The sequence below is a fragment of the Rhea americana genome, unplaced genomic scaffold (assembly GCF_003343005.1).
Source record: "Rhea americana isolate MKP2758 unplaced genomic scaffold, rheAme1 scaffold_491, whole genome shotgun sequence".
Classification (NCBI taxonomy): Eukaryota; Metazoa; Chordata; class Aves; order Rheiformes; family Rheidae; genus Rhea; species Rhea americana.
This window is the reverse complement of record NW_028186636.1, coordinates 153,563-169,800: the sequence shown is the minus strand read 5'-3', so window position 1 is coordinate 169,800 and position 16,238 is coordinate 153,563. Positions and strand designations below refer to the sequence as shown.

The 16,238-nt window shown below is 39.4% G+C and overlaps 1 protein-coding gene across 1 annotated transcript in view; it reads left to right on the top strand.

Annotated features, from left to right (window-relative positions):
• Positions 1-16,238, top strand: part of SNTG2 (syntrophin gamma 2) — a gene marked incomplete at its 5' end in the record, with an annotated part of 93,624 nt that overhangs the window by 50,402 nt on the left and 26,984 nt on the right. The window contains one exon of the mRNA XM_085317260.1: positions 3,294-3,503. Coding sequence (XP_085173386.1) covers positions 3,294-3,503 — 210 coding nt within the window. The remainder of the gene's footprint in view (positions 1-3,293; positions 3,504-16,238) is intronic.

Here is a 16,238-nt window from a genome sequence, read left to right as displayed (position 1 = left end):
CTGTTATTGAAAATCCATATTGTTCAGAGGCAAGAACATTAGATACTATTTAAAAATCAATCTGCCTTAAAAARCATTTCGTTTTCTTCCAATACATAGTGTTTCCACCCATCACACTTTCACATTCAATCAAAGTAAATGTGTATATATACCTATATATGTATATATTAGTTTCATAGAATCACAGAATCAGTAAGGTTGTAAGGGACCTCTGGAGATCATTCAGTCCGAACTCCCTGCTCAAGCAGGGTCACCTAAAGCATGTTAGACAGGGTTGCATCCAGGCGGGCCTTGAAGATCTCCAAAGAAGGAGACTCCACAACCTCTCTGGGCAACCTGTGCCAGTGCTCTGTCACTCTCACAGGGAAGAAATTCCCCCTCACGGTCAGGTGGAACTTCCTGTGCTTCAGTTTCTGCCCATTGCCTCTTGTCCTGTCATACTGGACAACTGAAAAGAGCTTAGTCCCATAGCCTTGATACTCTCCCTTTAGGTGCTTGTAGACACTARTAGTTTAAGAGTCAGAGTGAGCATTACTGTGTCTTGAAGTAGATGTACCTATTACTCCATGGCTGCTGAAAAACAGGTGACACTTGGGAACAGGAAGTCTCTGCTCAGCTTCCTTTTCATCAGTCCAAAAAAGCGTGGGAAAATCAGTTTGAACTGCCTCAGGACTGTTCTCTCCTAGGGCCGTTTTTGCCAATTAAGTGCAAGGTACCTTGGTGGTATTAGATGCTGCCTCTAAGGTGTCCCCTAAAACGCCCACAACACACATCATAGCTTAGATTCGAGTACGTTGCACAAGGTTAAATATGCCAGTTTTGTGTTACTCRTTACTTCACCAGCACAAGCAAAATTTTCAGTTCCCATATGAAAAGTTTGGTCCTGTTTGTGAATGTAGGAGCATACCTGGAGGAAAACGTGCTAGCAGAGCAGGTTTTTTCTCTACTTTTTATTACTGAAAGGGGAACCTTCACTGCTGTCCTGTGAAGATGTCCATCTAGAAAAGGAAGGACACAGGACCCTAAACATTTAAGCATTTATTTTATATACATCATTGCAGGTTACATTTAGATATTCAKATCCTGATTGTTTTTTGCTTATTTACTGTTTTCATATGCATGAGTTGCAGGTCCAGACTTTATCAGGCTGTGATAGACTACTTTAAGTCCTGGGAAAATGAATGCAAAATCTTTAAAATGCTTATTCTGACTACAAGATTCTAGGGCTTGGGTACAAAGCTACATTTTCATCTTTTCCAGGCTACCTGTATCCAGTCCAGCATCTGCTTATATCCYAGATCTGGCTGACTTGAGACTTCTCCTAAACCAAAAATGAAATTCTCTTTACAGGTGATATTAGAAAATAAAAAATGGGATTCTCTCTGAAAATTCCTCCTTGTTCTTTCACTATTCTCTTCTCTGTGCCATCAAAGAGTAATGGAGATGGGAAAGAGCCCTATCTAGTACATAGAAAATAAAAYATACATATTTTCAGAATTCAGCTAGTGAAAATATTTAAATCTATAAGCAGCTGGAGAGAATGGCTTTTTAGTTTTGTTTTTCTCATTTTTTGTGCTAACCAAWGATGAAATGAAATATAAAGTAAGTTTCTCGTGAGAGCGTGTTTTCATTTACAAAACCTTGTGTTATAGGGGTATATTTTGGTTATAAAAGAGTAATGTGGAAGTTCTTGTTTGTCCTGAAGRTGATGGCAGGGTCTCACTTCATTTCCCGCACACTGGCAGTTACTAAGGGACTTTTGTCAGGTCACATTATCATTTCCAGAGTAACCATTGGTTTGTTAGTAAGTTACTGCATTGCTGGATGTTTAGCAGACCAGAATCCAACTAGAGTGGAGTACTTGTATTCTGCTGTGAGACTGGTGCAGAGCTCTTGAACTGCTTTCAAGCAGGTCAGGAATTTCYCTCCACTTGATTGTAAACAAAATATTATGTCTTTGAGCTTAGAAGAAGTTCCTTTCTGTGTCACCTTTGAGTAATCTATGACTAGACCACAACTGTTCAATGAAATGGGTTCATTAAAAGTGCTTCAAGAAAAAAAGTGTTCAAGATACAAATCTGAATTTAGTGTTTAGGAAACACTTTAAATAAGATAGCATTCACTTAAGTTGGTTTAATTTCTTTCGTAGAAGCATTTGTCACTGTGTGTGGAGTCTTGTTTTATTTCATCTTTAAAAATCAGGGGGAGGGGTATTTCACAAAATCACACTAATCTGTTCCTCAATTAACTGCACAACTTAAACTAGGTATGTGGTCAGCCATAGTTCTCAGATACAACTCCGATACAACTCCACTGACTGTGAAGGGCTTTTTCCTGCTGATTTTTCATAAATATTTTAGTTCAAATTAGTGGTATTATGAAGACATTTGATCAACTTACTATAAAAAGAAAGAATATCTATAATAAATTTAAAAGTTAAAATATTTAAATTAGAAGGAATTGCTTTACTTGGAAGTGGCATTTGACATAATCATGATTTTTGTTATTTTAAATGGTCCATTTTTTGTAAAGTACATAATACATAGTTTTGCTTAGAGAAGTTTGAATTCAGGTTCATGTATAAAACAAAAAATAGCAATACATTTCCAAATGCTTGATCACAGGATAGCTGGAAAAGAGAGGGACCAAGACTGGAAGGATATAAAATATAGTTCCATTTATTATCAGCACACCTGCTAATAGGTGTTCCTCTCTCTCTTCAGCATGGTAGACCTAAAAGTCAGACCTTTTAGTCATCACCTGGAATCATGGAGCCATTTTTAAGAAACTTCTCCCACAGTACTTTGGAAAAATCATAGTATGCAATCAGCTACACAGATAGCGGCTTTCTTAGAAGTTCTGATGCACTCCCATATGCTGTCTCCCAAATGTATTCCCAGTATGTCTCAAAATCCTTCTTTCTCTCTTTCACTGGTAGGCTTAGTTCTCTGACCTTAGTCAGAGAACTTCCTGCTGGTCATCCTCCTAGTCATCCTTTTCTCCTCAACTGTATTACTATAAACCCCTTTCAGATTACAATGTGTATGTTGCTTATATTACTTTTACATTATTTTGAAACTGAAGAAGTAGCTGAGATCGTATGATACAGTTTAAAATGAATAAAAAGTAGAAGAGAAGTTGTCTTTGCAAATATTCCTTAATTCTCAAAACAAGATAATTGTTAATATAACAACATAAATATCTGAGTAACTGTGTAACATACAGAAGACGGTGTTGCCTTAACTGCTTGTTTTTGCTAAATGAGGAATCATATACTGAAACCTATCTTTCAGCTCTGGCTTGCTGATGATTGCTGGCTACAAGCAAACTTGTATTTAGGTATTCATCAAGACTATGATCTTGAAGACCAGAGGCCATATTGTTTCAGTGTTATGGTTGGACATGGCAAGAGTCATTATTTCAATGTAGAGCTTGGCAGTGAGTTGGCAGTATGGGAGAAATCATTTCAAAGAGCAATTTTCTTGGAAGTTCAAAGAACAGGGGTAAGTAATGAATAATTTAAATTCTGGAGCCATTTCATCAGTAAAATATTCTATAACAAATTTTAGTCTATAACAAAGTTACTGTATATGTTTGGTAGTTGTATAAGAGTAATATGCACTATGAATAAGGATCTGAGTATATTTTAATACACCAAAGGCTTCTGAAAGCTTCATCATCACATAACTATTTGTCTATGACTGTGTGATAGATAACACTCTATGAGCATATTATGACAGTCTGAAAATTAGAAGTAGTAATGTATAAATTTACTTTGATTACAACAAATTGGAAATTGATACACTCTGCAACTGGAAAACAATTTATATGGAGTTTTTTGTGGCCACGTTAGACATTATCCTCCATAAAGCTTATTTTCCACTGGTATAGTATAAATTTATTATATTTTACATAACGGTTCTATTTTCAAAGAAAAAAGAAAGATTTTGCTCTCACATTGTTAATTGTAAATTAGGAATGACTTTATTAACATTAGAATAATCTGAAAATTCACTATAAAAGTGTTGTGAGAACAAATTTTGACATATTAATTTTTTAATTTTCAAAATTAAACAACAGAYTATCACTCTTTACTAGACAGTAAAATTCTCTCAAGTTAGTTCTTCTCTCAGACCAGAGGATGCATTTCCCATTAGGTGATTAAGATAAATTTAAGATAGAGATTCCCAGTACGGTTGTTTACAAGTAGGTGTCTATTAACATTGTGGTGTCTAAGCTCCCATGAGAGTCAGTGAATGGAACCCAGAAAATGGCTGTGCTTATCCTAAAGGAGATATTTTATCCTAAAGGAAATATTTTGTGATAATGCAGACAGAGCAGGTCTATTGATTTTCAGTTAAGTTGTAACTTAGGGCAGCACGTTTATAACATTGCTATATATAATTTATATAAGGAAGTTGTTATTGAACATCTATATCTATACTCCCAACTGAACCGGTTGAATAGTATATGAATGTATGGGTTAAGAGTATAAACCTTCTCCATTTCAAAATCTATCTACACATTTTAGCACAAATGCAAATGTGATCTAGCATGCGCTGGTTTGCAGGGGCCTCCTGAAGAYGTTTGTGCTAGCCAAAGCCCTGGATCACGGTATTGCATTAGCACAGCTTGCAAGGAGCAAGAGTCCCAGCAAGATTGTTGAGCCAGCTTTTCTAAGTGTATATATATTCAGAATTCTCAGGAGATTTCCAGCTGCTCACTTAGAACACTTTTAATCATCTCTTTGGACTGATAGGGTAACAAAAAAGATTTTGTAATGGCAATGTTTTATGCTCAAAGGTGCTTTTGAAGTTCATTTCTTATAATGCACATTATTTGATTTTTTATACATTTCTTCTGAAAAAGCTAGCAGCGTTAAGTGACAGAAAGAATGCAGTAAAGCAAGAAAAATTTCTCCTCACAATGTAATTCTCCTTTCAGCTGTCTTAAAGCCATGTTTCAAAGCTGCAAGCACTTACAAGGGGAACATACCAAGAACTGTGAAATTCGGTATCCTAATGAAATGAATCTATTTACGAATAATGATAGCAAGCAAACTTACATTAAATTCATATGCTAGAAATATTTATATTTTCTTCACAGCAAATATATTTTAATTGTTGATAGTATGACTTGGGCTGATAGGGGCATTGAAAATGCAGGAAGACAGTCCAAAGGCAGAAAAGTGTTTGTCAAAAGCATTTTCATGAGGTTGATGATAAAAGCATTGCAGTGGGTGAAGATAGGGAATGAACTCCTGTCAGCTGCAACCAGAAAGTCAGTCATCTTCTACAAATCCCTACAAGCCTCTCTGTCTCACCTGGAATGCTCTAAGTTGCTGCAAGAACAATTTGTGATGCTTAAAGATTTTTTTTTCTTTAAGTATAAATAGTCTTCCAAGCTATTTTAAAGTAAAAGTCTAATGTTTCTTTTCCAGATATCATGCTACTTCTTTGACCAGTGCAATTTTACTCCGTATCTTTTCAGCATTGTCTATTGTTAGTTACTTTCTCAGCATTCTTCCTTCTCCTCAAACTACTCTTTCCAAAGCACTGAATACAATTGTTAAATTAATGAAGAAACATTTAGATAGGATGATTTGTATCTTTGGAGACTTCAGTCTTGACCTGTAGGAAAATGGAAAAGGATATGGCCGTAGCATTAGGGAGGTGAAAGAGTTACAGTAACACATTGCACTGTCAGCTGTAGAAAAGTTGGAAAAGTCAAAAGGCTAACTGTTTTGGGACCTTAAACCTCACACTTGTTACTAATGGAAAACAAAAGACAGAGGAGAGGAATCTCATTATTTCACAATATGGAAGAGCTCTCAGGAGACTGTACAAAACATGCAGGGAGAAAGTCATCTAATTTAAGCGTCTCTGAAAAAACATGCAGCTGGTGTATAGTAAGGATACATGGTAGCATACTCTCTTATCTAGCAACTTTTGAGCATGAAAGAAAGGATTCCCTTCATGCTTCCAGTAGTGTTGCAGATCCTGCAAGCAGCTTCCAATCCAAACAGCTGCATAATTTATTTCCATTAATGATATTTTGGACAGAAAAACACATTGTTTGATATGAGTTACTGCATACAGTAAAAGAGGTCAGAGGTTGGACTCCAGTCACAGTAGAAGGACTGAGAAGTTTTATTGCATAATTATTTTCTCTGACAAAAGGTAGGCACTTCAAGCCAACTTCTAGTCAGCTTCATTCAATAAGTCAAAAATTGATCTTTACAGACAAATAAACTCTGGAAATCAGGGATGCTACGAGGGATATCAGCAATAAAAATTCCTGTTCCTGGAACAAATTCTTGCTCTCGGGGATATACATTAAAAATTACACAATAGTAAATATTTTTCACAAATAATATGTAATAATTTGTTTCACTTGCATCATAAAAATGGTCCTGTAAACTGGAAATGCAGAAATAAGGCAATAAGCATAGAAGTTTGATGTAATTATCCTGTGGTTTCGCTCTTTATATTTCAATTAACACGCATCTGCTTTCTTGGATATTTTTTTATATACACATTTTAAACATTTATTTGCCTAAGCAAATAAATTCGTTATAGTGAGACAAGCAACAATTCGTTATAGTGAGATTCTTGATGCTGAACTTACAAGCCAGATTGGCTCAGTTTAACTCATAACAGGATGCTAATTATGTTTGTTCCCAATATTATGTTGGGAAATAAGTGTTCATACAGTTATATATCATAGAAATGACTTTCTATAAGACTGCTGTATGAACCTTTCAGTTTTCATTTCAGAAATATTATGTTGCTAAAACATAATTGAAAATCCTGAAAAAAGAAACAAGAATAGTTAAAACAAATGTGATTAATCTATTCCTTTTCTGCTTTGTCAGCAGCAATTAATTTCTCTTCATTTGTGATCATAAGCAGTGTTCCTGAGTTCATCTTCTTCTTATTCCAGRCTTTAGCATTGAATCTAGCTATCCATTGAACTTAGCTATCCATTGAATGCTCTTCAGGATAATCTATACAAAATTTCTGCAGAATGTACAATCACTTGATTAGTGCTTTTTTTTTAAAAAAAAAGTCAAATAGTAATTTTAAAGAAACGGTTTATGCAATATTCTTCCATCAGCATTGTTTCTCTTTCTTTTTTTTCCTTGATGGATTATCTCTGGCTGAGTATCTACTCCTGGGTGTTTTTGACATCTTCTCTTCTGTCAGTCTTTCTAAATTTCCTCTTTAATATCTTGTCAAAGATTTTACCAGTTCATTTGCCTAATTCGTTTCCAACCCTATCATAATATTTGGATCTGAGAAAGATGAGACTTTTTTCCATGAAGCATTCTTTGTTTGTTTATAATACCTTTCAGAATCCATTCTGGGTTTATGGGGTTTTTTTTGTTGTTGTTTTTTGGTTTTTGTTTTTTCATTTCTTGTTTTCTCAGTATTTATAGTTTTAAAATTTTCTGTATAAAACATATCCATATAATACTTTCTTTTCATCTGTCCTTTGCAACTCAGACAGTAGTCCAACAATCTCCTCATTCCTACAGCTACTCACTGTTTGTACTGAAGTATTATTTATTTTTACAAGTGTATTTTTCTATTAAAAATGCCCTGAAAGGRTTCACTAGAATGATCAAAAATATACAGAAGTGAATAGGCTAGCTCCATCTGATTTCAATAGCCTTTGCATGAAAACAGTGGTTTCTGAAAATTTCCCTTTACATGCATTCAGTTGATTATATTATAAAAATAGCAACATAGTAGTGACTATATACATATGTACAACTTCCTAACCTTTCATTAGCAGTATTTGTTTTATAAAATGAAAAGTATTGCTTATATTTTAAATATATATTTTAAATCGCATACTTGCTTTTGTGATGTATAGAATCAATGATAGSTGTGAGAGGCCAAAGAGAAAGAACTGCACAAAACTTCACTGATGATTTTAAAACCTGCATTTTCATCAAATTAAACAAACAGGTGAATAGCTCCAAAATTTTGAGCTGCTCCAGAATGAARCAAAATTAACTTGCATATTTAGGATTTTATTCTCAATCTGCTGGACGTATCAATAAAACTACCACTGTTTTCAAAATTAGGAGCTAGCTGAAGAGATTCCACTAAATAAAAATTCAAATAACTTCTATTTTTTTTCTCAATGTACAGTAATGCAGTCTTGTACCGAGTTCTACTATAATCTTGATCAATCTTAGCATACTTTTTTGGGGGGAGGGGTTTAATATTTCTATTCAAAATTAAACTCTGYAAATACCAAAATCTGAGTGAGACTGCTAAATAACTGACAATTGCAGTTTATTATTCACAGAATCACAGAAGCAAGAATCATATAATGGGTAAGGTTGGAAGGGACCTCTGGAGATCATATAGTCCAACCTCTCTGCTAAAACAGGGTCACCTAGAGCATGKTAGATAGGGTTGCATACAGGTGGGCTTTGAATATCTCCAGAGAAGGAGACTCCACAACCTCTCTGGGCAACCTGKGCCAGTGCTCCGTCACTCTCACAGGGAAGAAATTCCTTTTCATATTCAGGMAGAACTTCCTGTGGTTCAGTATGCGCCCATTGACTCTAGTCCTCTCACATGAGACTACTGAAAAGAGTTTGTCCCCGTCCCCTTGACACCTTCCCTTCAGGTACTTGTACACATTGATAAGATCCCCCCTCAGTCTTCTCTTCCCCAGGMTSAAGAGGCCCAGCTCTCGCAGCCATTCCTCATAGGGSAGATCCTCTAAACTTCTGATCATCTTTGTAGCCCTRTGCTGGACTCTSTSCARTAGCTCCATGTCTCTCTTGTAGTGGGGAGCCCAGAACTGGACACAGTACTCGAGATGAGGCCTCTCCAGGGCTGAGTRGAGGGWCAGGATCACCTCCCTCCACCTGCTGGCAGTAGTCTTCCCAATGTAGCCCAGGAGACCAYTGGCCTTCTTGGCCACAAGGGCACTTTGCTGGCTCACGGTCAACGTGTTGTCCACCAGCATTCCCTGGGGGGAAGGACCTGGAGGGTCCTTCTCGGCAGAGCTGCTCTGCAGAAGSYYWGCCCMCAGCTTGTACTGGTGCCTAGGGTTATTTTTCCCTAGGTGCAGGACCCTGCACTTGCCCTTGTTGAACCTCAGGAGGTTCCTCTCCGCCCAGCTCTCCAGCCTGTCTAGGTCTCTCTGGATGGCAGCACAGCCCTCAAGTGTATCAGCCACTCCTCCCAGCTTGGGATCATCGGCAAACTTGCTGAGGAGGTGCCCTTCATCCCTCCCTTCATCCAGGTCAGGGAGGACCTTCATCCCTCCCTTCATCCAGGTCAGGGAGGACTGGGCCCAGTTCTGAGCCCTGGGGGACACCACTAGCCACAGGCCTCCAACTGGACTCCACACCCTCTGAGCTCTGCCTTTCAGCCAGTTCTCAATCCACCTCACTGTCCACTCGTCTAACCCACACTTCCTGGCCTTGCCTAGGARGATGTTATGGGAGACAGTGTCCAAAGCCTTGCTGAAGTCAAGGTACACAACGTCCACTGCTCTCCCCTCATCTACYCAGACAGTCATTCCATCATAGAAGGCTCTCAGATTCGTTAAGCAGGCTTTCCCCTTGGTGAATCCATGCTGGCTGCTCCTGATCACCTTCTTCTCCTCCACATGTCTGGAGATGACATCCAGAATGATCTGTTCCATCACCTTTCCAGGGATGGAGGTGAGGCTGACCGGCCTGTAGTTGCCTGGGTCCTCCTTCTTGCCCTTTTTGGAGACATGAGTGACATTGGCTTTCTTACAGTCCTCAGGCACCTCTCCAGTTCTYCAGGACCTTTCAAAGATGATGGAGAGTGGCCTGGCAATAACATCTGCCAGCTCCCTCAGTACCCGTGGGTGCATCCTATCTGGGCCCATGGATTTGTGGATGTCTAGCCTGCCCAGAAGGTCTCGAATCCTCTCCTCCTCAACCAAAGTAGAGTCTTCCCTTCTCCGGACTTTCTCCCTCACATCCAGGCTGCAGGATTCCTGAGGGCTGCCCTTAGCAGTGAAGACTGAAGCAAAGAAGGCATTCAGTAATTCTGCCTTCTCTGTATCCCTTGTCACCAGGGCCCCCACCCCATTCAGTAGTGGGCCCACATTTTCCCTAGTCCTCCTCTTGCTCCTGACGTATTTGAAGAATCCCTTATTGTTATTGTTGTTAGATTTAATTCCAAATGGGCCATTGCCTTCCTTGTTGAATCTCTGCATACTCTGACAATATTCTTATAATCCTCCCAAGCAGTCTGTCCCCTCTTCCACATTCTGTGTACTTTGCTCTTCTGTTTGAATTTGGCCAAGAGCTGCTTGTTCATCCATGCAGGTCTCCTGCCACCTTTGCTGGGCTTCTTTCTCCTTGGGATGCACCGYTTTGAGTTTGGAGTAAGTGATGCTTCATTGCTAGCCAGCTTTCCTGGAGCCAACTTCCTTCCATGAGAGTCCTCTAATTAGGTCCATGAAGARGCCAAAGTACACTCTTCTGAAGTCCAGGGCTGCAGTCCTGCTTATTGCCTTTCTTCCTCCACACAAGATCCTGAACTCCACCATCTCATGGTTGCTGCAGCCAAGGCTGCCCCCAACCTTCACAATCCATCACAATATTGTTGGACTCAAGTAATATGTAGTTGGACGGGTATTGTAAGGCCAATTAACACTGCTTTAYGGAAAGGGAGATTTTTATCCCAACTAGTTTGAGATCTTTTTAGCATCATTGCATTCTACTGCAAAGTGGACCAGGGGCAAGAACCCTGTTCCCTAACCAAAAGTCAGATCTTTAGAACTGCATAGATTAAGTATGTGTTTAACATTTGTAAAAACAATTAATAATTCAGGAAATGGGATACAGATTAAGAATTGAGCACTGGACCTATTAATATTGTAAAACAGACAAGAAATTTTATGCATTTACAAGAACATTAAACAAAATCTTACTTATATATTCTGTAGTTTGTGTACTCGTATTTAAGCATGATTAATATAAATTATTGATTTTCATGAAGGCATGCCAATTTTTCTAAAATTCTTAGTATATTCTTAAAATTACTAATGATATAAATCAAAAGGATAAATCTAAATTGTTACATATATCATAAATATATTTATTTATAAATCCAAAGCTTTAGATAAGAACTACATGGCTTGGTTGTGTTTTTGTTATTTTTCAGAAAATGCTATGGACTTGTATAAGTGTGAAACTACTAAAGCTGTAAGAAAGTTACTCAAATGGAATGTCAGATTTATAGAGAAATTTCATCTTTTAATCTTGCCGTCTTATTTTCTATTTTTAAAAGTTTATGKTATCTATTATTTTCTCTCTGTTATTTTTTGTAAGAATCAAGTACAAAAGAAAACCTAATCCAAGGAGCCTTGATCTGGAACTAAAGGGGAATGTCTCTTGTTGGTATTTTGAATTAAATCCTTTCTCAGCTGCAAAATCTGTAGTAGCATCATTCTAGCTTTTATAAATCACTGAAAAAGCAAAATCCTCTATTATATAATAACTTTTTTGAAAACAAGGCAGTGCTTTTGCTGGAGTAAGTCAGTAGAATTCTGCTGACGTGAATGGTGCCAGACTGATTATTCTGTGAATCTGCTTCAGATATCTGAAAATATACTTAGGACACTCTAGAGATAGCAAAATGTTAAACAGTACACTTTTATATCTTAGTTTTCCATCTGGAAAAAAATGGTTGCTACAAATCCATAAAACTGTTGTTGCTCAAATATAGAGATGAGGAAGCAAACTCTTTTCCCAACATAAGCTTAAGCATGCCATTTGAATTTTCACTGTTAGAGGAAGACTTCCACTAAGCCACCTGGCCTTTGATTTTGTCCTCCTACTTCCATTTCTTTCCTAGCCTTCTAGTAGCAATTTAATCCAGAGTCTGCCTATCTTGCAGAGGAGATATAGCAACTCTTCTTTCTTCTGCTGGCTTCACATTAGCCTTGGGTTCTCTTTGCAGAGAGAATGCAATAGCTTTGAGTAGGTAACCGTATCTGCATTGTTGACTAATCTTGCCAAGCAGTTCAGTTCTAGCTGAGACTGTGATGTAGTTTTCCTAGAGAAACAAAATTCCCTATAGAGAGACATTTGGTTCCAGGCTTCAAGTCCATTCAGTCCTTGTCTCTCTGTCACACTGGTTTAATGCTGTGGTCACATTTAACACTGTGATCATAAAATGATCACAGTTCTGTAACTTCTTAATTGTGACATGATGAATTTCTTAAAGGTATGACTGCATGAGTGGATATGCCATGTTTTTCAAGTGAAGATACTGCATATTCACGCACAGGCACACAAATTATTTAATCAATACCTTTGCAAAGTCATCTGGAACAGGCATACACCTGATACCTGAAAATATCATTCAGAATTTTACACATACCCAAACCAAACCCAAAATATATGCATTTTTATTTCAGGTACTTTGGAATTTCAGAAAGTTTAAAAAGTACTTCCATTCAGCACTACTAATTCCATATAAAAATAATATTGAAGAAAATCTTGTAGACTTTCTTCAGAATTAAGGGTTTTAATTTTGCGTGCCTTCTAGTGCACTCTCTAGAGTGTACTAGATGTGGACTGAGATACATTTCTCTGTGCAATCATAACAACTGCATGCTCTTACAGTCATTTTCACTTCCTCTTCAGAGTTTTTGCATGCTAAAAGTAGAATTTCAGATACACTTATTGTTGGCCTATCCTGTCCCATATTAAGGACATATTTAGCAAACTATATATTGATAAATTCCTTGGAATTTGTTCCAGAAGCTCACTCCTGTTTAGTATAATAGTTGCCTAACAAATGGAAAAAATAGAAAGATAAAGGCATTGGTAATGCTATGTTATGTTCTTTTACYTGTGATTCTATAAAGTCTGTCTCCTTAATGCAAGAATATGTACAAACTGACGGCAGTTTGTAACAATTTCTGTTTTTTTTTATAACTCTCTGTGTGTTTTCAATTATATTGTGCTKTATTTTGCAGCTAAAGCATATGAAAAGAACCCCTCATTTAGGTTCTTTTCTGTGGCAGGCCTTCAGATTTCTCTTAAATTTTCCACAAACTTCCTCCCTTTTTTTTAGTTTCCATAATTTAAGATCATARAATCAGTAAGGTTGGAAGGGACCTCTGGAGATCACCTAGTCCAACCTCTCTGCTCAAACAGGGTCACCTAGAGCATGTTAGATAGGGTTGCATACAGGTGGGCTTTGAATATCTCCAGAGAAGGAGACTCCACAACCTCTCTGGGCAACCTGTGCCAGTGCTCCATCACTCTCTCAGGGAAGAGATTCCCCCTCACGGTCAGGTGGAACTGCCTGTGCTTCAATTTCTGCCCATTGCCTCTTGTCCTGTCACACGGGACACCGGAAAAGAGTTTGTCCCTGTCCCCTTGACACCTCCCTTCAGGTACTTGTACACATTGATAAGATCCCCCCTCAGTCTTCTCTTCCCCAGGCTGAAGAGGCCCAGCTCTYGCAGAGTTCCTCATAGGGCAGATGCTCCAGCCCTCTGATCATCTTTGTAGCCCTACGCTGGACTCTCTGCAGTAGCTCCATGTCTCTCTTGTAGTGGGGAGCCCAGAACTGGACACAGTACTCGAGWTGAGGCATCCCCAGGGCTGAGTGGAGGGACAGGATCACCTTCCTCCACCTGCTGGCAATAGTCTTCCCAATGTAGCCCAGGAGACCATTGGCCTTCTTGGCCACAAGGGCACTTTGCTGGCTCACGGTCAACTTGTCATCCACCAGCACTCCCAGGTCCTTCTCGGCAGAGCTGCTCTCCAGCAGCTTAGCCCCCAGCTTGTACTGGTGCCTAGGGTTATTTTTCCCTAGGTGCAGGACCCTGCACTTGCCCTTGTTGAACCTCAGGAGGTTCCTCTCCACCCAACTCTCCAGCCTGTCCAGGCCTCTCTGGATGGCAGCACAGCCCTCTGGTGTGTCAGCCACTCCTCCCAGCTTGGTATCGTCCGCAAACTTGCGGAGGAGGCACTGCGTCCCCTCATTCAGGTCATTGATGAATAAGTTGAACAGGATGGGACCCAGTGCTGAGCCCTGGGGGATGCCACTAGCCACAGGCCTCCAACTGGACTCCATGTTACTGATGACAACCCTCTGAGCTCTGCCTTTCAGCCAGTTCTCAATCCACCTCACTGTCCACTCGTCTAACCCACACTTCCTGGCCTTGCCTAGGAGGATGTTATGGGAGACAGTGTCCAAAGCCTTGCTGAAGTCAAGGTACACAACGTCCACTGCTCTCCCCTCATCTACTCAGACAGTCATTCCATCATAGAAGGCTCTCAGATTCGTTAAGCAGGCTTTCCCCTTGGTGAATCCATGCTGGCTRCTCCTGATCACCTTCTTCTCCTCCACATGTCTGGAGATGACATCCAGAATGATCTGTTCCATCACCTTTCCAGGGATGGAGGTGAAGCTGACTGGCCTGTAGTTGCCTGGGTCCTCCTTCTTGCCCTTTTTGGAGACATGAGTGACATTGGCTTTCTTACAGTCCTCAGGCACCTCTCCAGTTCTTCAGGACCTTTCAAAGATGATGGAGAGTGGCCTGGCAATAACATCTGCCAGCTCCCTCAGTACCCGTGGATGCATCCTATCTGGGCCCATGGATTTGTGGATGTCTAGCCTGCCCAGAAGGTCTCGAATCCTATCCTCCTCAACCAAAGTAGAGTCTTCCCTTCTCCAGACTTTCTCCCTCACATCCAGGCTGCAGGATTCCTGAGGGCTGCCCTTAGCAGTGAAGACTGAAGCAAAGAAGRCATTCAGTAATTCTGCCTTCTCTGTATCCCTTGTCACCAGGGCCCCCACCCCATTCAGTAGTGGGCCCACATTTTCCCTAGTCCTCCTCTTGCTGCTGATGTATTTGAAGAAGCCCTTCCTGTTGTCCTTGACATCCCTTGCAAGACTCAATTCCAACAGGGCCTTAGCCTTCCTTGCCGCATCTCTACATACTCTGACTGCATTCCTGGAATTCTCCCAAGTAGCCTGTCCCTTCTTCCACATTTGGTGTATTTTCTTCTTCTGTTTGAATTTGGCCAAGAGCTCCTTGGTCACCCATGCAGGTCTCCTGCCCCTTTTGCTGCACTTCTTACTCAAGGGGATGCACCGCTCTTGAGCTTGGAGGAAGTGATCTTTGAATACTAGCCAGCACTTCTGCACTCCCCTTCCTTCTAGGACCTTAACCCATGCGACTCCACCAAGTAGGTCTGTGAAGAGCCCAAAGTCCACTCTCCTGAAGTCCAGGGCTGCAATCCTGCTTGTTGCCTTAGTTCTTTYCTGATGGATCCTGAACTCCACCATCTYGTGGTCACTGCAGCCAAGGCTGCCCCCAACCTTCACATCTCTAACCAGTCCCTCTCTGTTGGTAAGGACAAGGTCCAGCAGGACACCCTTCCTCGTAGGCTCCTCCACCATTTGTGACAAGAAGTTATCATCAATGCATTGCAGGAGCCTCCTRGACTGTTTGTGCCTTGCTGTGTAGTCCCTCCAGCAGATGTCAGGGTGGTTGAAGTCCCCCATGAGAACCAGATGCAGAAAGACTAAATAAAATATTAACTGTCAAAAAAAATTAAAATATAAGATGTTKCTTGGTCTTAAAACCTGGGTGGTACAATCAGTGATGTTTGTACGATACCAAAATGTACCAGTTACCAGTTCAAACTGGGAACACTGTAATTTTCTTTTTATATCACTGAATTGTTGACTGTTTCTAGGGAAAACTCTTATAATTAAATTCAGTGATTATGTTATTGTCCAATCAAACAGGGAATGATAAACAAATTACTTTATACACAAGTAGTCCCTTAAAATTCCACCGTCCCCCTCTTGTGCATAAAGTTCAATTTTTAAAGCCTTTATAAAATCACAGAGTTTGTTAAAAAGTCAAATATTTTTTAGTTCAGCCTTTAGTTAAGTTCTTATTTCAACATTGAGTAACAACAGACAAATCTTGAATAGTTCAAGAGACCTTTGCCATTAATAGATTTAATAGGTTTTGGTCATCACTTAAGATTTGCATAAAACRCATGAAAGCTACAGCTGTTCCTACAGTAGCTGTTTTTATTGGTTTGTGTATATTTTTATGGATAGTCAATTATAAATGAGGAAAAAATACCAGAATAAGTAGTAATGGCTGTTTAATAACACGTCAAGTARATACTGTTTTTACTGAACAAGTAAAATTTTGTTCTTATCAACTGTATTATTTATTCTGCT